At 37.4% G+C, this 21,963-nt stretch overlaps 1 protein-coding gene across 7 annotated transcripts in view; it reads left to right on the top strand.

Annotated features, from left to right (window-relative positions):
- The window catches only part of GCP1 (glycoprotease 1), a 263,036-nt gene that overhangs the window by 139,234 nt on the left and 101,839 nt on the right, over window positions 1-21,963 (top strand). For all 7 annotated transcript variants that reach the window (XR_016353980.1, XR_016353979.1, XM_089792139.1 and 4 more), the window contains 2 exons: window positions 2,362-2,552; window positions 2,710-2,795. Coding sequence is in view for 5 of the 7 variants with exons in the window: in XM_089792139.1 (XP_089648265.1) it covers window positions 2,362-2,552; window positions 2,710-2,795 (277 nt within the window). In the remaining 2 variants the exon portion in view is untranslated. The remainder of the gene's footprint in view (window positions 1-2,361; window positions 2,553-2,709; window positions 2,796-21,963) is intronic.

The raw sequence follows: 21,963 nt of genomic DNA on the forward strand, positions 1-21,963 counted from the left end.
TCACGATTATGTATTTGTATATATATATATACACGAATCTTCCACGAATCATAATTGGGAAAAAAAAATCATGAATCCACGGATCCGATTCACGTGCCCGAATCGGATTCGTTTCACGAATCGGTAACTAAGCAAATAAGTAAGTAAATAAATAATATAACGTTAATTAAACTAAATCTAATGAAAAGTCAAGAGATATTTAAAAAATAGATAGGACTCCTTAAAATTAAGATATAAAGGGAAGGAGAGTTTATTTTAAAGAGAGGGCAAAAGAAGAGGAGAAGATAAGGAGTTCAAAAAGGAAAAATGGAAGAGAAAAGTAATATGAAGCAAAATAAGGAAGTGGCCTTTTGAAAAGGTATCAATTATATTGAAAGGATATGAACTTTCGAAAGAGTCATAATTATGAATAGTTGTCTCTTCAAATATATTGTAATTATAAAGTATTGGAATTTTTCAAAAGGATTTTAGTTTTGAAGTGTTGAGACTTTTTGAAAGGATTATAACTATGAAGTGTTGTGACTTTTCAAGGATTTGTATTATGAAAGGTTGTGACTCTTGGAAGAGAAGAAATTAAAAAGTATATATCTTATCCTTTCCTTATAATTAGAAATGGAAGAATTTTAGAAAGTAAATATAGAGTTGAGATAATTTAGAAGAAATAATTCATTGAATGGTTGACTAAGGATAGAGCCACATGGACCAAGCAAAGAGGAAGGTAAGAAAGGTATGTTTATGGATTTTATTTGTTTAATTATGTTTATGAATTTATTTATATTAATGAATCATACTTGTGGATAATTTATGCATATACATATGTGTATGCAAAGGTGGAATTCGAAACGGATAACACACATGACTTAATGGTTTAAAATCAAGAGAGTCCCTTTTTAGGGAAGAAAGTGATTTTAATATGGTTATAAGGCCGGAATATTCTGTAGATGTTAACATATGCATATGTGACAAGGGCCCTGGATGGAGAATGTCTTTTCTAGGAAGGACCTTAAAGGGAGCACTTCATAGAAGACGGAGAAATAACTGGGGATCTAAGGATCCTCAAGAGGGTTATTGATCCCGATGTGGAGATGTCTTTAAGGTTGGGTTAGGATAGAGGGTGGGATAGTGAAAGTTGATTTATTATTGTATAAATTCTAACATTGGTTTTGTAGGTATTCTTGTCATAGCTAGTGGCCCGGCATTACACTGGCACTTTGTAAGAAGATTGTCTCATCATTTTTGCATTGGAATCAATAGAAATTGCTGCTGTTCTTCCACATTTTGTTGGCTTCCGTGTGTATACTCTAGCAGGGTGGTTGGTGAGTGTTTCACCACCTATCCCTTGTGTCATTAAGGCAATATCTTTTCAAGGGGTTTAAAAAAGGAACAGGTCCCTCTCTTTAAGCAATGTACAAGCAACAACCTATGTAGGTGCTGCATTGTAAATTATGTTTTGAACAACATTCTTTAGGCCTATCTCTATGATAAATTCCAAAATTTATGTTCTTTTTTCATTTATCACTTTGCTACAGGCGTCCATCGAATGCAAAAAACATTAGCTCACCATTTGAAGCTACCAAAAAATTGATTATGGTTAGATTCTTTTTATCTGTTTACCCATTTGAGAGAATAGTGTAGCCATACTTGTACCACTGCTGCATCTATTTTTCCCTACTAACTTTGCCTCTTCAGTTTCATTCATTAGTAACCTTCTGTTAGTCTTTGTAAGAACGTGCCTTGTAGCCATTTCCTACTATTGTTGATGCAGTTACTAAATTTTCACAATAAGGACTGCATGCCACATTGAACAGAAGGTTGTTGAAGGATCCTCCTTTTTCTATCTCATGCTTTTCAATGATGGTTGTTCCCCACGTATGTTACTGTACAAAAAAGGATATGTTGTGTGCATGCAAGCACTCTATCTGAAGTAGATGCAATTGTGTTTTGTATTCAGTGATGACAGATAGAGCCCTCTGTGGCTTCAAATGTCAATTTCTTTGTTCTGCATATGCTGGAATGAAAACTGCATCGGGGCAAGTAGTCATACAAGAATATTTTCATCCTAAATTTTCAGCATTCTTTTTGTGTTAGTTGTGTCAAATTTCTTATACAAATGTTGTCATTTTTTCCATAGAATAACTTCATTTCTCATCTACTTTATTTTGAGTCTTTAAATTAGATGACTTGCTTTTGAGCTAAGTCAAATGTATTCTCGATGAATGAAAATGAAACAAACAATTGATCAAGGGGCATTAATTTGCACAATGATCTCTAAACTTTGGATATTAGATTTCTATTTTTGGAAAACCTAGGAAGTTATGTATATGTTCACTAACTTACTAGTTTTATTGATTTTTTTTGTAGGTGGTCACAATCTTCTTATCCTAGCACAAAATGTTGGTCAATACATCCAACTAGGCACAACCATAGATGATGCAATTGGAGAAGCATACGATAAAATAGCAAAATGGCTGGGGCTTGACATGAGGAAAGGTGGTGGACCAGCACTAGAAGAGCTTGCTAAGGAAGGAGATCAACATTCTATCATGCTTTCAGTGTGTTTCCTTCCAAATTAGATTTTACATAAACATTTTAGACTTTATGCATTAATGGTAACTTAAATATCACAATATATAATATTGGGGGCCATCATAGAACTAAATTAAGTTTTCTAGTAGTTGACATATGATTATAATTTGGAGTGTGATATAGGTGCCCATGCAAAAATACAAGGATTGCAATTTCTCATATGCTGGCTTGAAAACTCAAGTACGGAGGATAATCGAGTTTCATAAGATGTAAGATGGGATTCAGATTTATTTTTTATAAACCTCTAAATCCATTGAAAAAAATATCTTTGATCTGATGTAAAATAGTCAAAGTTCTTATGGTCCTTGAGGCTAGCTAGAACAACAAATTATTGTATTTTAGGACTATAATATGTTGCTATTTCTTGTTATACAATTGTAGACAATTAATCAATTTAACATTTTTAAGAGAAGACTACAACGACATTAGATGTACAATAATTTATACATACCAGACGGGTGTACCACTACTAACTTTTTATGCCTTGAGAAAAATATAGGATATCCAGATCAGAAACATTGACTGGTGCAAAAATACATAATAATAGGATACTAGGAAGCATGTGAAGTAAATATGGCTCTTACACTCCCACTATGCTCAACTTTATTACAGACATAATTGCAAGACTTTTCAAACAAGTACTATAGTCGATACCTGATGATGTATGTCAAATGTTTAGTAATATTGCTACTGCCTTTCTCAAAAAATCTTTATTTTCCATAAGGAGGCAAATGGTAATCCAATAAGAGTTTCTGGCATGGCTATTGATTGATTATTACCATGAAGGGCTGTCGAGATAGGAAAGCAATAAAGATTTTTCTTATTTGTGGTGTCAGGGAGCCATGCCTTTGCAGAGATCGAAGCTTGGTACTCAAATAGTGTGCTTGAAGAAGTCGTACTTCATATGTTTGCTTAAGTGGAGATTTGACTCTGCTCCTGTTCTTCTTAGCTAGTGTAGTTAACCCTTCATGATCTTGAATGATATCAGTGATCTATCTTATTGCCTTTTCCGAGAGAAGATTAGCATTGACAGTTTTCAACATCTTATTAGTTTCTTCAGTGATCTTGCTTAGTATGAAATGTGCCGTTTTATAAATTTTAGGTAACATATGATTTTTTTTGTTTCTGTTTTCTCTTAATTACTAAAATGATTGGAAGAAAATGCTAAAGGTAAATGCAAAATTGTTCAATCAAACCCTAGGTAAATAAATATGCTGGCAAAATGCAATTTGTTGAATTTTGTTCAATTTATAAAAAGCTTCAATGAAAACACACTATTCCATGTTTTCTTTTTCTAATTAAACCGATATAATGTAAACCAGAAAATGGTATCATTTTTATTCACCAAAATTTATTAGTATAGTAATGAAATACTCTCAGGATCTAACCATAAATTTTGCACTAAACCAAAATATCAACAAATATATAAACCCAAGTTTATCTACAAATAAATAATCATTTCATCAACAGTATCTAAAGAACGCTCTTCTGAAATTAATATTTTACCCAGCAACAATAAAGTTCAGAAACCCTTTATAATTTTTGAAAGATAGTTCTTAAAGAAAATTGAAATATCAATTTGTATCAGAGAGTTCTAAGCTCTATGAATGCCAACACAAATCATGTCACATAATATGTATGGAGGAAAAGCATGTGGCTATCTATCATTGGTAAGATAGCCAATTATGTATATGAATTGGCATAATTGGCTATCCTCAACCACATTAAAGATTGCTACAATGAAATCAATTGGTGGTAGAACAGCCTTTTGCAGTTGAACTCAGCTTAAGGTCTGATGTCTTAGGACTTAACTATGTCATCTAAAATTGTATGACAACCTTTTATAAAGAAAACATTTGTATTTGCTGCTATGACAGAAAATAATATATAAAATACTCTGAGCAATAAAGATTGGCATAGTTTAGAAAATATATTTAAATCTCACACAATTAATTGATAGGATAAATGAAGAAATCTCTCACAATAAGAATAATATTGAAAACCAGCAGTATATGAATGAATTTAGACTTTCATTAATGTTGTTGATATTGAATTTGCTTGAAAATCTAAGTCATTTTCCTACTGAAAAATAATCACAGCCCTTTTGAAAATGAGTCATTTGTCTTCAAAATCAAAGAGATCCTAAAAGGGTTTCTGTCCCTTGGAAATTGCTAATCAAAGGTTTTCATGCTTGAATGTGAATTCAAAATTATGATAAACGATGATTTGATGTGAGCATTGATTTATCTTTTATAAGTGCTTTATTCTGTTCCCTCTATTATATTTTTATTTTAAATTACTTTCCCCTTCAGGTATTTGAAAATACCTTTTAACTATAATAATATTTGAGTTGCCCCTTTGAAAATTGTAATGTCCCTTATCCAATATTTGAATAATTGGGACTGATTTCCTTAAATTCAAGAGGCTTTATGCATGAATCCCATTATTGGACTTGGAGTAGACAATGAAATTTGTTCGTGATCAGTATAAGTGTTTTATATTCTCTGTTCTGCTAATGCTCCTTGATGAAAGAAATAAATAGTGTTGTTCAACTTGTCTTTATAAACTTGTAAAAATGGTACTCTTTCTAATTTCTTTCTTTAGATACATGCAATTGGTTCTACGACAAATGCTCACTTTGAGTAAATCAACAAGGATGTAAAAAGAATAAATAAGCAATGATGAGAACTAATTAATTTAGATCTGCCTTATATATGCTCTCAACTGAGAGTTGCGACTCTTAATCATTAATAGAGTGTCTTGTCTTCTCTGTTAACTATGGTTTCGTTCTTATTTACAGACCTGATATACTTATAGTTATGTGTTCCTCACTGACTATTAGTTGTCTTTGCTGATTGCTGACTGTATATATATCTATTTCTAAAGTCTGATTATATTTCCAATGCTGACACGACTGTATATTTATGTCTGATTGGACATTAAAATTCTGATTCGGTGATTGTATTGGATGGAGACTGATTTTCTTGTTCATTGAAGGGATTTGGCTTTCAAAATTGCTTTCAAAATTCATCAATGACTAGTATCAAACGAATTTATAAGTATCTCTATTTTATGATTCTATATTTATCTCTAATTTTCCTCTTTCATTCCAGCCTCATATCAAGGTGTCTTGTTGACCTCAATCGTTGTGTATGAACTCATCTTTAGTGGATGTTAAATGGATGTATCTTGTTCTATTCCCCACTCTAGGAGGACAAATCAGCAATACTCCTTTATACCTGTAATTCCTTCACATGAGTCAATGCTATGTATCCAGCTTAATTACGACACTAGGAGGAACACTGGATAATGATGTAAGAAACAAGAGCATGATTTTGCCTCTATTTTCAAGGGTTCGCAACTCAGAAAATTCTCAGAATATATGCTATTGATATCAATACCGTAAGATTTTTTTCTCTCTACACTTTGCTGATTGGATGCTCTCTGCATGAAATTTTCTCTGGTTCTGCAGTGTATCCTTCCCTCCTATTTGATGATTGGATGCCTGCAACAACTGATTTTGTCTGAGCATGGGTCACTAGCTTGGAAATATTGATTTCCTCTGGGAAAACACTGAATCTAGTTACATCTTTGACTTTGTTGCCTTCAGTTGTTCTAACGCTGCCTCCAAATGCTCCCCATTTGGATGGGTTTTGCTGATCGTCTATTGTTTATCCTGTGTCCTTTTGCTTTGTTACTCATCTGCATTGATATTGATTGTTGAATGCCTAACCATCCCCTTTGTTTAGCTTGCGGTCTTCATACTTATATTTGTGTCTCTAGGCAAAGACTTCTAATAGTCGTGTCGGTTCTATTAACTTGACCTGTCAATAATCCTTTAATATCTTATCATTTGATATTTCATATTGGCTTATACGGATTATATTTGATATTTGATATATATATATATATATATATATATATAATTATTAAATATTCTACTATAGTACTATTTTTAATATCTTGTTAACTATTACTATATCAATAATATATTGTACTATTAAAGTTATAATAAATTATATTATTATTGTTTTAGATTAATAAAGTAAAACATGATTTTTATTGACCCATCTATTCTGATTTGAAAAAATTCAGCTCTTATGCAAACATGCAAATCATCGAAATTCCATTACTTGAACAACAATCGTCTAGCAGTGATGAAGTAGGGAATTGACATTTGGTTATTAGCATAAGAACTAGATAGAGGATTTGTAGGGTGAGCACTATTCATGATAAACCCTCTATGGCTTTCCCTAAATTCCAAAGGCAAAGAGGTCTAGGGTATCAAATTGTCCAAAATAATCTCCAAATCTTGAATAGAGAGACTCGCCCCAGGTTTCCAAAATATCGAACGTCAAATGCGAGGAACTGAGATAGGGTTCTTTCTGCAATAACCTCTAACCATGGAAGTTTGCGGGCATCTGGGCCATTCCCTTTGCTAGTTCGCAGCTTATTTTTGCTACTGACATCAATTGTATTAAGCTCGGCTCTAATAAGGTTTCATCTCCTCTGTAGAAACCCCTTTCTGGTCTTATACTTATTTGCTGATTGAAAATGAAAAATGTTTCTCATTTTTGTGTTTCTCTTTCAGATTTTAGAATTTTGAATATATATATGTTTTTGAACTTTTGAGAATGGATAAGGCCTCAAATATGAAATGACTTCAATTACTGAATCACAATAACTAGAATTGAAAAATCAAATGGATTGCACTCTCATTACAAAAAATTCTGAAACCGGTACAAGAAACTGATTTGCGCCAACAAATTTTTTGGCTGATTAGATTATTGCAGGATAATAATGCAGAGATTAACTGCTCCAAAAAGTCTGCCGTCCCAAATACTGGCATGTACTTGACTAAAATTCTGGCATGAGTGTGAATGCAGACCCTTCCAACCTCAAACACAGGTCACAACTCCCTTATCCACTAGCTGTGTCCTCCCATACCAAGCCGCAGGTCCACTGATTATGCACAGAAGGTCAGATATAAACCAAACACAGCCCAGAAATTGATCAAACACTACCTGTAATGAAGCGCCCAGCCTGGCAATGCCTATGAGACAAATTGCAGGGCATGCAAACAAATCGCAGACCAAGGAAAATATAACACAGGAGCAGCAAATGATTTCGTAGGTGGTAGAAATGGCTTGGTGACTTCAATCTGCAACCCACGAGTACTGGAATTTTGGTGCCAACAATAATCCAGGCCTCTAAACCCCCACATGGTTTCTCTAGTTAATCACTGTAATTCAATTGCACACATCGCACTTCCAGAATCCAGCTCCAGAATTGCAATGGAAACCACAATTAATCCTTACATTAATTCAAATGCAAACACCAATAGAAGCTTCTCCTTAGACATAGGCAATACAATAGGAGTAAAGTAGCAAATTATTATAAATCAGCAATAATTTGTACAACACTCAGAATTCTCAGAATTAAGAAACCAATCCCCCCAGTCACAGAAAAACATAGTTGAGAGATCTATCCAATGAGACCACTATACATCAGCAGTGACTCCAAACAATCTTCAGAATCTCAAAGACCCTTGTACTTCAGCAAGGGCTCACCATTCAGAACTCAGGAAAAAGCCACGAAGGCACAAAATAAAATAAAATTTTCAAGTGTGTCTTTCCCAATGAAATGGACTCTCATTTATAAGCTCTTATTGGCTAAAGTTTCCTTAAAACTCCAGTTCAGAAATTGTGGGAGTTTCCCAAAAGAACTCTAACACTAAAAACTTTTCAGCTTGCTCTGTAGAAATATCTCTAGTCATTATTATACTAATATAAATATTAGTATAATAATGCAACTCAATGATTAATAAATAAGTAAGAGCTCATGCAATTATTAACCTGATTAACTGCAGGTGACAACCAACTGCCCAACCACCCACTGCACTGCCAAAAATAGAAACTACTAAAAAATAGACTTACTAAAAATAGTAAATCCACAACTGAGATCCCCAAAACACCCTGTCAGCTCACGGGGTCGCTATGGTGAACTGACTTGGCCAATTGCAGGAATCTGCTAAAAAAGGGGACATTACATCCTCCTATTGATAGCCACCCATTTGACAAGAGAACCACTTGGAGGACATTGGCAATAGTAGCATAGGGTATTCTCAAAAAATCAGAGAGACAAATCCTCCAAAAACTATGGTTTTGAAGGCCACTCTTCAATCAAAAATGTTAAAGCATGTTGATGAAAAACTCAAGAATGAAGGATTGCTGGCTATGTGGGGAGGGCCGATTTGGAAAATGGTACAGATGGAGCAATGGTAGAATACCTCATTCCACGATTAGCTAAGTATTTCTCACCTAGGAAAAATATCATATTAATTAAGTGCAGATCTGTGGCTTTGAAAGAATACCTTTATCTAGTATCAATCTCATTTTTAATGGGTATGCATTTAATTTCTTCGACCAATTTTCACATATTGGTGCATTTTCATACAAGTCGATCACAAACCCTTGTTGGTTTAGCCTTGTTTATCCACCAACAGAACTTAGGAATTGAGATGTGCTAATTTATATCATTGGCAATGTAATGTTCCCGTTATAAAATAAATAATAAATAAAACTTTTGTAATGGGTCGATTGATTTAATGTGTCTCAGACCCATTTTATTTTTGTCTTCGAAGTTTGTGTCGTCGTTGGCTCTTTGTACACCCTCAGAAGGGTTTCTCGACGGGTATTTAAGCACGGCTTGTAGGAAGTATGTGGGTATGCTTTGGAATATATTTCTCTGTACTACGAACTCCTGTTTAGGGTTCTCTATTGTTCGCCATTTCAGAAGTGAAAGATCTTCCCTATTTGACTTATTGCGTTTTCGGTGGGATTCAACCCTTACCCTATTCTGTCATTGCATGTATTACTTTTCTCAGATCTGGCAGGTCGAAGCACCATCATATTGTGAATAACTATTGGTTCAATCTACTCTTTGTTTTGTGCACTTCTATTTTCGAGTCTATTATTTTGTGGATTCCATCAACATTCCACGTTTGTATGAGCAACATTGTGTTTCCGTCCCCAACTGTGTGTTTTTCGTACTACTCATTCCTCGCCCATCCATCCATTTGTGGTATTCTTCACCTCCTTGTACGGCTTGGGCATTCAAATCTTCCATTTGAATCACCATACGGCCTATAATAATCATCGTATGGCTTGGTAATCCTCAACTGTACAGCTAACTGTTCTGCACCGTACGGCTATCCCAATTGCCACCGTACGGCTACCCCTTTGCCACCATACGGCTTGTGACTATCCACGTATGACCACTTCACCTCCATACGCTTTTGTTCGATCAGTAAGAAAACTCGATACAATCCTAGATACAACACCATACGGCCTCACAGAGTCCTTGGACCTAGCTGTACATCATCTTGTTTACCCATCCTATTACAATATTTGTCTATTCGGGGATTAAACATAGTTAGGAGCATTACAGTGGTATCAGAGCACTTCGATCCTGCCAGCTTGTGGACAATGAATAAGAGTTTATATTCGGAAGAGAAGGATACATTCCGTTGATCGAATGGTTGATGAATGAGAACCGACCGTTGTCGAACTTGTGGCACTACTGAGGGAACTTTCTAAGAATCAGGCACAAATCATTGATACGCAGCGACTCATGGGAGAAACTCTCAAGAAGCTGGTGGAAAACAAAATATCTGGAGAACAAAATGGTCACAGCGCGAGCTCGGTGTTGGGTAAATCAAACCCTTAGCTAGCATGCTCTCAACCTTCCATGCTGACTTTTCCACCACAGACAGAGGCACAACATGGAGGGAGACAACCAACCTTCGAAGAGATGAGAGAAGACTGGAAGAATGCAAACCTTGAAGAAGATATATCCTACAAAGATTACGCGGATTTGAGAATGAGATATTTAGGAGGCGGAAACAAAGAATATTTTAATGATGATCTTAGAAGAAAGTTGCGTAAGGTAAATCTGTCTCCATTTGATGGATCCGGTTCCATATCTATGCAAGTGTGGGTAATGAAAGCCGATACCTACTTCCAGTTGAATCCTATGCCAGAAGAAGAAATCAAATTTGCCGTGCTGCACTTGGAAAGAGTTGCGTAGGAATGGTGGCACCACGACACCATCACATTAGGGCGTGATCAAATAAATACTTATGTGGAATTCACGGAGAGATTGATAGAACAATTTAATGGTAAAGATTCGGAACTCAATTTCAAAGATTTGGCACAATTGAGACAAACTGGATCGATCGATCAGTTCATTGCAAAATTTCAGAGACTGTTTTGGTCACAGGCATTTTTGAAAGAAGACGGGTAGTGCTCTTCATGGATGAACTGACAGAACCTCTGAAAGGTTGGGTAAAGGGGTTCAATCTTGCCACCCTGTCAGAAGCAATCAATAAAGCACGGAGTATGGCATCGTCATTGACATCATCCTCTTGAAGTTACATCCTAAACCGTCGATGTTTCCGAGGGACAAACCTCCGCCCAAGAAGCCGATGTTGGATGAAGCTATCAGACAGGAACTTTGAAGAAAGAAATTGTGTTTCAATTGCAAGAGGCCTTGGGAGCTTGGCCACCGATGCCTTGGAAAGGGGAAGATACATTAGATTGAGGTCGTGTTCGATGATTAGGACGAAGAGGATGAAATGCCGGCCGAAGATAACCAACCCCACAATGACACCAACATCAGTTTAAACCATATGGAGAGAATTGTTGCTTTGGTACAATGTGGAGGAACCATTGCCTTGGCTGGTAGCCCGAAGTGCATAGTTTTTTGTGTGCGGGGTACCCTTCAAGGACACAGGGTTATCGTGATGTTGGATAGCGGAGCTACTCTAAATTTCATAAACTCATCCTTGGTAAAACGAAGAGGTCTACCTACGGAGGTGAACGCAGGCTTTTAGGTTAAGGTCGCCGGAGGGACTTTTCTGCCCTGCACGCACCTTGTTCCTCAACTAAGTATCACAATGGCGAATCACACGGTGACTGAGGACTTTTTCGTAGTGGACCTGGTCGGCATGGAAGTTATTCTTGGCATACAGTGGATGGAATCCCTTGATGAATACACTCAGAGTTTAAAACGGATGGAATTTGCTTTTTGTGGTTGATGGAAAGAAGGTTGTCCTCTGAGGAATGGAAAATGAAGGCCCGAAGGAAGTTACTGCGCATCGGATGGAGGCAATCTTTCGGCACGATAACATTGCGTGGGCTGCGCATTGTCTTATCTCGGTGGAATCTATAAAGGGGCGTCGAACCATTGAACACCTCTGCAGGATGATGAAGCTTCAGGATATTTTAAGTAGACATGATAAAGTTTTCATGGATATTCCTCCTAGCATACCACCTCATTGAGGGTTTGAACACACTATCGAGTTGGAATCAGGGGCAAAGCCAGTCATAACCACACCGTACCGCCATCCCAAGAAATTCAAAGATGAGATCGAAAGAATGATTCAAGAATTGCTAGAGAAAGGATGGATCCGTCCCAGTTCTAGTCCATTCGCGTCATCTGTGGTCTTGGTCAAAAGGAAGGACGGGACAAATGCGCATGTGTGTGGACTACTACGCGTTGAACAAAAAAACAATAAATAGATATTCCATTCCAAGGATAGATGAGTTGCTGGATGAAGTGCATGGCTCTGTCTATTTATCAAAAATAGATCTTCGTTTTGGATACCATCAGATCTGCATGAGGGAGGAAGATGTGGAGAAAACGGCTTTCTGTTGTCACTACAAACATTATGAGTTTCTGGTCATGCCGTTCGGATTGACCAATGCACTTGCTACATTTCAATCATGCATGAACCGCATCTTCAACAAGCAATTGCATAAGTATTTATTGGTATTCTTTGATGATCTTCTTATTTATAGCAGGACATGGGAGGAGCACCTAAAGCATCTGAATGAAGTTCTAAGTATCATGGAGGAACAGTCCTTGTTCGCCAAGCAGTCCAAATGTGAATTTGGTATGACAGAAATATTTTACTTGGGGCATGTAGTCGGTAAATATGGAGTTCAAATGCATCAGGAGAAGATTCAAGCTATCCTTGACTGGCTTCCCCCAAAATCACTCACGAATTTGCGAGGATTCTTCAGACTATGCAATTACTACAGGAGGTTCATTAAAGGATTCTCTCAGCTCAGCACACCTTTAATGGATCTGACGAAGAAGGGGTCATTCGAGTGGAACAAAAAGGCACAACTCACCTTTGATAAGCTGAAAGAGGCCATGAGCACTTGTCCCATACTTGCACTACCTAATTTCACTCGACCGTTCATTTTGGAGTGCGATGCGTTTGGGGAAGGCATTGGAGCGGTACTGATGCAAGATAGACACCGCATCGCTTATGAGAGCAGGAAGCTTATGCTAGCAGAACGCCTATATTCCATCTACGACAAAGAAATGTTGGCCATCTTAAATGCTCTAACCAAGTTCCAGCAGTATCTGGTAGGTGCCAAGTTTGTCGTTCGTACGGATTACAACAGTTTGAGATATTTTCTAGAGCAATGGGAATGTAATGAACGACAACAAAAATGGGTAAGCAAAGTTCAAGCTTTTGATTTTGACATTGAGTATGTGAAAGGGAAGAACAATGTAGTTGCAAATGCCTTGTGCAGGAAACCCACCATTTGCTCACTAGACCATATTTCAACTGTCTGGAAGGCACATCTGTTAGTGGAATATTCCAAGAATACATTTGCCTATGAAATAATAGATGGCAACACTTGCGATGATCGGTACAGAGTGGTGGATGATATCATCTACTAAAAAGACTGGATATACTTGGTGCCAAAATCCAAATTGAAGCAGGAAATTTTGAAGGAAGTACATGACTCACCTCTGGCTGGACACCCAGGTTTCCTCAAAACTTACGGAAGTCTTCGAGAGAGGTTTTCATGGAAAGGACTTAAAGGGGACATGTTGTAGTATGTAAGAGTGTACGGTTTGCCAACAGAACAAGTCCGAACATACTCTTCCTGCTGGGCTGCGACGACCTTTGCCAATTCTTGAACATAAGTGGAAAAGTATATCATTGTACTTCATAACAGGTCTTCCCAAGGTGAATGGAAAGGATTGTATCTTCGTGGTGGTTGATAGATTGACAAAGTATGCACATTTCTTCGCCGTCCCCTCGGACCTTCAAGCTGCACAAGTTGTTGATCTGTTTTTTAGAGAAGTCTTTTGTCTGCACGGGTTACCCCAAAACATCCTCAGTGATCGGGATGGACGATTCGTTAGTATCTTCTAGACATAACTGTTTTGGATGGCAGGGACAGAGTTATCACCAAGTATGAGTTACCACCCGCAAATGGACGGACAAACCGAGATTGTGAAAATGGCTCGAAGGCTACCTTTGGAACTGTCTCGACACAACAATGAGTGTGGGTAAAATGGATCCACTGGGGGAATATTGCTACAATACCACGTATCACATGTCTATTGGGATGGCACCATTCAAAGCTCTGTACTGGTATGAACCCCTCTCTTTCATTGACACAGTTCTGGGTGACAGTGGTGCTCCAAGGGCGAGGGACTAGCTTCAAGAAGGACAGGACATACTGAGGTGCTTGAAAGAAAACCTACAGCGGGCACAAAATCAATAGAAGATGTATGCCGACAGACATCAGATAGAGAGGAGTTTTGAAGTGGGGGATTTGGTCTATCTCCAGCTCCAGCCATGCTGACAATCTTCATTAAAGGGAACAGGAAAGGAAATATTGAATCTATAATTTTATGGTCCCTATCACGTGGTCTACCGCATTGGTGAAGTAGCATATGAACTGGAACTTTCCAAGGGGAGCCACATTCATAATGTCTTCCAAGTTTCTTGCCTGAAGAAAGCCATAGGGAAAAATGTCACAGTTGCTACTGATGTTCCGCCCCTCAATGAAGAAGGAAAGCTCATGTTGGAACCTGCCAAGATCCTTGAAGTACGTGAAAAGACCCTACGGAACTGCACTGTGAAGGAATAGTTGCTATGTTGGTGACACCTACCGTTGGATGACGCAATGTGGGAAGGCGAGCACATTCTCCAGCACCTTGCATTGTATTTGCTTGAGGACAAGCAAATTTTGGGACGGGAGGACTGTAATGTTCCCGTTATAAAATAAATAATAAATTAAACTTTTGTAACGGGCCAATTGATTTAATGTGTCTTGGACCCATTTTATTTTTGTCTTCGAAGTTTGTGTTGCCGTCGGCTATCTTTGTACACCCTCAGAAGGGTTTCTCGATAGTTATTTAAGCACGGCTTGTAGGAAGTATGTCGGTATGCTTTGGAATATATTTCTCTGTACTGCGAACTCCTGTTTAGGGTTCTCTATTGTTTGCCATTTCGGAAGTGATAGATCTTTCCTATTTGGCTTATTGCGGTTTCAGTGGGATTCAACCCTCGCCCTATTCTGTCATTCCATGTATTACTTTGGTCGGATCTAGCAAGTCGAAGCACCATCATATTGCGAATAGCTATTTGTTCGATCTACTCTTTGTTCTGTGCACTTCGATTTTTGAGTCTCTATTGTTTTGTGGATTCCATCAACATTCTGCGTTTGTATGACCAACATTGTGTTTCTGTCCCCAATTATGTGTTTTCCGTACTATCATTCCTCTCCCATCCATCCATCCGTGTTGTTCTTCACCTCCTTGTACGACTTGGGCATTCGAATCTTCCATTTGAATCACTGTATGACCTATCATAATCATCGTACTTGTTATAAACACCGTTCAACCTGGTAATCCTCCACCGTACAACTAACTGGTCTGCACCATACGGCTATCCCAATTGCCATCGTACGGCTACCCATTTGCCACCGTACGACTTGTGACTATCCACGTACGGCCACTTCACCTCCATATGCTGTCATTTGGTCAATAAGAAAACTCCGTACAGCCCCAGATACAACACCGTACGGCCTCATAGAGTCTTTGGACCTAGCCGTACATCATCTTGTTTACCCATCCTGTTACAATATTCGTCTATTCGGGGATTAAATGTAGTTAGGAACATTACAGGCAATAGCTTAGGTTTCTTTCTAGGGTTTGAAAAATCGGAATATGATACTAGAGAACTTAAGATTATAGTTAATACTAATCCTCTTTGTAAAATGAACACTCTTAAAATGTCTTCAGAATTGGGTAGCTATGACATTTTCCATAGATTGTATCTAGGGCTGGTTAATGAAGACAACTTAATCTTTTTAAAGTATTACCTCTTCCCTCTGTTGATATCGGCCACTGATTTCAATTTGTTGGAGTTAGAAGCTTTTGAAATTTTTGTTGAAAATGGTACAACCCATCAACGAAATGAAGAACCACTTGAGTTACATGATAATTTATAAAACAATGAACATTGTTCTATGAATCTGTGCACACCTATCCTGCAAGCTCTTAATTAGGGTTCTATAGATCTATCGCCGATTCTCAATCGTGTTCTTAACCCAGATCAAGATGAGATTTGTAGGAAACTTGAGGCCAAGATGCATGTTCTTGGTAACCAACTAGCTGATATTTCAGCAATTCATAATGATGTTAGAGAAGAACTAACTTTGTGGTATAACTTGAAGCAATCCAATAGCGAAGTGTCACCTTCTCACCTAGTTTGAATAATGTATCTTAGGTTGAACTCCCCTACAATAAGAATAACTCACTAACTAGGGAAATAGGGGCTTTGTGTACTCATAATGCACTTATTGAGGGAGACCAAATTCCTCAAGAATCAAAACCCATTTATAACATTATGGGGATCAATCAAGAAGTGGATGAATAATACATTGAAGATTGTAATGTCCCTGTCTTAAGTTCGGCAAGGAGGTGCATCATTAGCCAATACTATGTGATCCCATGTGGGCTAACTAGGAAATTGTCAAGTGGATCCTAATAGCAGATAACCTAGACACACTTAACTTCTATAATAGTGAAGGTTCAATGGCTATACTTTCTATGTGTTAATCTCACTTTAGTAAGGACTAAAAAAGTGATTATTTAAATGATTCAATATTTAATGGAAGGGAAGTTTATAAGATTTCAATAATTTGGAGTCTTCAGCTAACCACAACATATGTGGAGACAGACATTTTTCTTTTAAGTCTCACTCAGCCAAGTTTCATGGCAGATGACAATTCAAATAGGGATCATGCTGGCATGCGTTACAAGGGAAGAGGAGTCTCTAGACACAAAAGATACATGCAGTAGGGAGGACGAGGGGGGTTATTAAAGAGGAGAAGAGAAGTGATCACATGAGTTGCAGAAAGCTGTGTGGTTAAGAGCAAGCACCTGGGATAAGAACCCCTTATGCTATCAGCCTCGATGCCACTGTAAAGTGATTTTGAGGCTTGGGACGGAAGTCAAAACTTGAAGCTGAGTTGTGTAGTCGCTAGAGATTGGTTGTTTTGGCCAAGGAGATTGCTAGACATGGTATAGGTTGTAGGTCGAGTGGGAGGCATACGGGATTGTTTGTAATATTTCTGCAAGGAAATTGAAATGCAAGCCGCCCACAACATTATTATTCCATTTGCTATTTGGTGATCACACCTGTTGTAGAATGATACAGATAGGAAACAAGCCTTAAGCTAGAGTGATGGTCATATCTAATTCAGAAATGCATTATCCACCTATGGTTAAATCTGTGTGAAATTCTATTGTGCGTAGAGGAGGCATATTATGGGTGCGCATTCCATCAAGTCAAGGAGAAAATTTATGTTGGGACTACCGTAGCACAGTTACAACTTAATTCAGATCAACAAACATGGGTGGGTTGTCCTGCTGTAATTAATTAGACTTCTTCTATGTTGTAGACGAAAAAATTCTAGAAAGTCTAAATTGAATGTGTTCGATCATTCTTACTTGTTATCTGTAATCAAAACCAAATTCCTACTCATTAAGTCTGTGTTATTGACATATTGGAAGAACTTGAGTAGTTCAAAAAACAAGTACCAAAGAACTCTAACTTCTGAAAGCCATTCGAATCAGATCCAACACTCAGGGGTAGATTATTACATCGGTGTCAGAGTAAGTGTATCTACCATCTTAGTGGTTAATCAATCTAAACAATCAAGAAATGATATGGAAGAATGGAGTGTACATCTGTTGGCACACCATTATAACTTGAGGAGGACAAGAACACGTTTAAAGGCAAGACATGAGAGGAAAATCAGGAAGAACAATTTGTTGTAGCTGAAGAAGTTTTTGGCAATATGGGTGACAAGAATGCTATGGACTCAGAAGAAGAGAGATTTGTGCAGTTATTGGATACCATAGTACACGGAGAATAATTAGCTGAGCAACGAGCTTATGAACAGAATCAACGAATGGATGTTTTAATTCAAATGATGGCCAAACAGATGGGCATTAATGTGAATGCTGGTGGGAAGAATAGGGAACGCGGCTAAACTCACATGTTCACTCACACAAGTGGACGTCTTAGAAACACTTCCAAAGATCCCCAAGTAGTAGACCATAACTTACAAACCAAAGAGCACACAAATCAATAGAATACTCAAAGGAGATCCGGATAACATCCACGGATTAGAAGAGGTAAATATTGAACTATCAATCCCAAACAAGATGTTCTTTTTAAGCCCAAGGTAAAAGTTCCTTGCTTGGTTAAACATACATGTCCATTTCCAACTAACCATAACATAATCAAGAATTACAAGCAGAGACCCTCAAACGGTCATGCACAAGACGAGGGCTTAAGGTTACAAGCACTCATCTACTGGAAACCAAGCTGAAAGCCAAATGTCTAACTCTGAAATTTGGCTAAGTCTAAAATACTGAACCTTTGAAATTTTCTAGAATCTTTATCTTAACTCACAGAGGTCTAGAAGCTATCTCAAACGAATCGCCGCATATATATAAAATATATCTTAAGTATAAGAAAGAAAGGAGAAAGAATAAGGAAGAAGAGAATGCCAACTTATACTTTAGGAAGCAAGAACTTGCAAAAGGGTATCCAAAACACCTTCTAGAACATATTGGAGAAGTTGGAAAGTACCCTTTGTTTGGCCGAGAAGGTCTTTCTCAAGACTTCATGCGATACTTTACCAGTATCGTATGATAATTCATACAGTAGCCATATGATACTTTGCTAATATCATACGATACTTTTCACTACTATAGTGCGATTCTTTACCAGTATCACACCATGCTGAACAAACACAATACAATACAACCGTGCTCGTTTCCTCTATACCATAATGGCATCATGAGACCTCAAGGGCCCTAACCATACCCCCAAGCATGAATCTCATTTTGCCAACAAGACCGTTGGAGTTGTCTCATGAGATCTTTCTTACCAATAATCCATCCAATAACATCACAAAAAATAAGAAACATCTAACATGCTAATCTACCAATAGCACCACTAATCCAAAGCAATGGTAAGAAGTCTCATCTAAGCAATATGAATACAACATCATGATAAAGGAATGCGTCAAGTAACATACTAATCATCATCTAAACATGATATCAGAGGCATCCAAAGTAAGCATAAATCACAAGGGAACATACATTGGATACATCGAAGTACCAAGTGAACATTCAACACCAGCCTCAAACTAGAAGTAGACCATCTCTTTACACCGGTCCCCAGTAGTAGGTAGCTACGCCTCCCAACCATGTGGTACCCATAGGCCCACGCACGCGTTGCTCATGGAGATAATGACCCGACCACAATCACATAAGACAATCACCCAAGGCTAACAAACATGCCAATCAAGAACATGATGACAACACCTATATGATCATGAAGACAATGCAGTACATTAGGTCATTGGTTAGATCCACTAAAGATAACTATGTCATTGGTTAGACCATAATCTCATCAATCAGGCAAAAGCATAAACAACCAGCTAAAGCAACAATATAATCAATTCACCTCGAGGGCGTAGACCACTCACGGGTCCCAACCATGATCACTTACAAAGCAAGATCATCAATGTAGCATCCATTAGGATGACATTGTTGTCGGTAAATTCTATATTATAGCCAACAGGTAGAATAGTATCGAAATGGGCACGTGACGGTTTAGTCACCCCTTCGGGAAAGTATATATACATTGTTCGGAGGGGACTTTGAAACAGCATGGGAATCAATTGTAATCATTTGAATCATATTGGAAGTAGTAAAGTGCATATTGCATATATGAATAAAGTATCTGTTCTATGTTATATCTTACTATACTACATCCATTAAGTATCCTTTTACCTGTACGGTAAACACTTGGCGCTATTGCCAGGGATCAAACCTAGGTCACCCATGTGACAGGCAAGAATACTCACCACTATACTACGGTAAATAGACATATAGAAATCAAATTGGAGAGGCACTATAGAAGTGAACACCATAGAACTGAAGGAAATTTAATCAGCCTTAACAGACATAGAATCTAAAGAATCTCAACTAAAGGAGAATATAGGAGAGGCCAAATCTTGGTCACAAGTGGTAAATGGTTCAACAAACAAACAAAAGGGAATCATGGAAGAACTTATCAAAATTCCACTAAGGGAAGAACAAGACAAAAGGAGTAAGATTGCAAATTGAAATATCATTATCAAAGGGTTGAAAGATTACAGAGAAAAAGAGAGAAGTGACATTCTAGCAATGGACTTTCTTAGAGATAAGCTGAATTGTATAGGTGGAATTCAACAAGCAAATAGGATAGGTAAGAGTTTGGATGGATGAAGGGATAAACACATAAGAGCTATTTTGAGAAACATTTAGGGTAAGAATATTATCTTTAGAAAAAGACAGCTACTTAGAGGAACATGGTTCTGTCTAGGTGAAGATCAAAGTTTTTCCTAACAAGAGGAACAATGGAAAAAACGAGAAAGAGTAAAGACAACAAGAAATGGAAAAGTGGGCATGGTTGAAAAATGGGAAAGCTCAAATCAATGAGCATTTATCAAATGAGAAATAAAAAATAAGTGACCCATAGGAACGCTTGAGTAAGTTGAAATTAATGAGGTTATCCATGGAGAAGAGGTCTCGGGTTGGGGCTTGTAGCATAAGGGAGGATATTATTGTTCTTCTTGAAACACATGAGCACGACTATTGCATCGTCTTGACTTTTGAAGGCTACAAAAAAATTTCAGTTTGGAAGAATGGGAATGTAATAGGTAAAGTACTCACTGGAGTTATAGTGTTTATAAAGGAGAAGTGGTATGGAGTCACAATATTTGAAAAAGAAGATCCAAATAAATAGTTTTTACGATTCTAGATAACAATAAATCATATAATTTTCAGATTGGTTGCTTGTTACTTTTCTTCGAAAAGCTTTAAGCTATATGAGATAAGGAACTTTGACAATGAGGACCTGTTCACCTCATTAAAAAAAAAGACATCCCTTTATTCAACAGTTTAGGAGAAATAATGCTTATTGGGCATGTTAGAATGGGAGGTTGATGCTGTCCAATGTTATTGTCATTGATGTCAACATTCTTACATCTTAACCTCTGAGTGTCTTGGTAAGTATGTGTTGGCTAGTTGGTGGATCGGTTGATGTGCATCGATAGTCTGTGTATCGCTTTGTGTATTCGCCGCCTGGCTTTGGTATGTAAACTACATTGTGGTAGATCATATGTTTTAGTTCAATCCTATTTGGATGTGTATCTCTTATGGTTTTGGTCCTAGCTTTGTCATTATAATGTGATGAATATATTCGTATGAATGAAGTGCTTTGGAAAATGTGTTGTACATTGGCTCAAAGTGTGACGTGTTGTGTTGGTTGAGGTTGTCCTTATTTTATTTCTTACCTCTACATTAATGTTGAAGTGTGACCTATTTCAAATGGTTCGGTCGACTTCATGAACCTCATCACGTGTTGTATAAGTAGGACAAGTAGTTTGGATGTTTTTCAGGCATAATAACAAGTTAAGTGTGAATATTCTTGTTTGGCTTATGCCAATTCTATGTGGAGTGATTATGAATCAACGGGAAGGAGATTCATGTTCATAAGTAGGAGTGTGTTGATCTTAGTGGTGGATTATCTCTTTTCATATTCTCTGGAAGCGAGCCCTGGTGTATCGACAACAATCCTTATTGTATTGGTAGTGAGCTTTATTGTGCTGACAGTGAGCCTTCTTGTAGTGAGCATAACTCATAGTCAGTCTTTGCACACATCACCTTAGTGTTACCTTAATAGGTGTGTTAGATTTCATGAGAATTAGCTTCTTGGTGGTTTTTCCTACTTTGAGTTTTCCACGTAAAATCTAGTGTTCTCTGTCTCGATTACTATGTATTTCATGATTACATTTTTTGTGGATGTTTAATGTGTTGAACTAACAAATGTAAAGTTATCATTGCAATTGTTTAACTGCTAAGTGACATAATTTTTTCGTAAAGTTGTTTTGGAATAACTGATTCACCCCCCTCTCAATTATTTTTGTATAA

The sequence above is a fragment of the Cupressus sempervirens genome, chromosome 7 (assembly GCF_028749045.1).
Source record: "Cupressus sempervirens isolate cs-2001-9-10 chromosome 7, ASM2874904v1, whole genome shotgun sequence".
NCBI classification, from domain to species: Eukaryota; Viridiplantae; Streptophyta; class Pinopsida; order Cupressales; family Cupressaceae; genus Cupressus; species Cupressus sempervirens.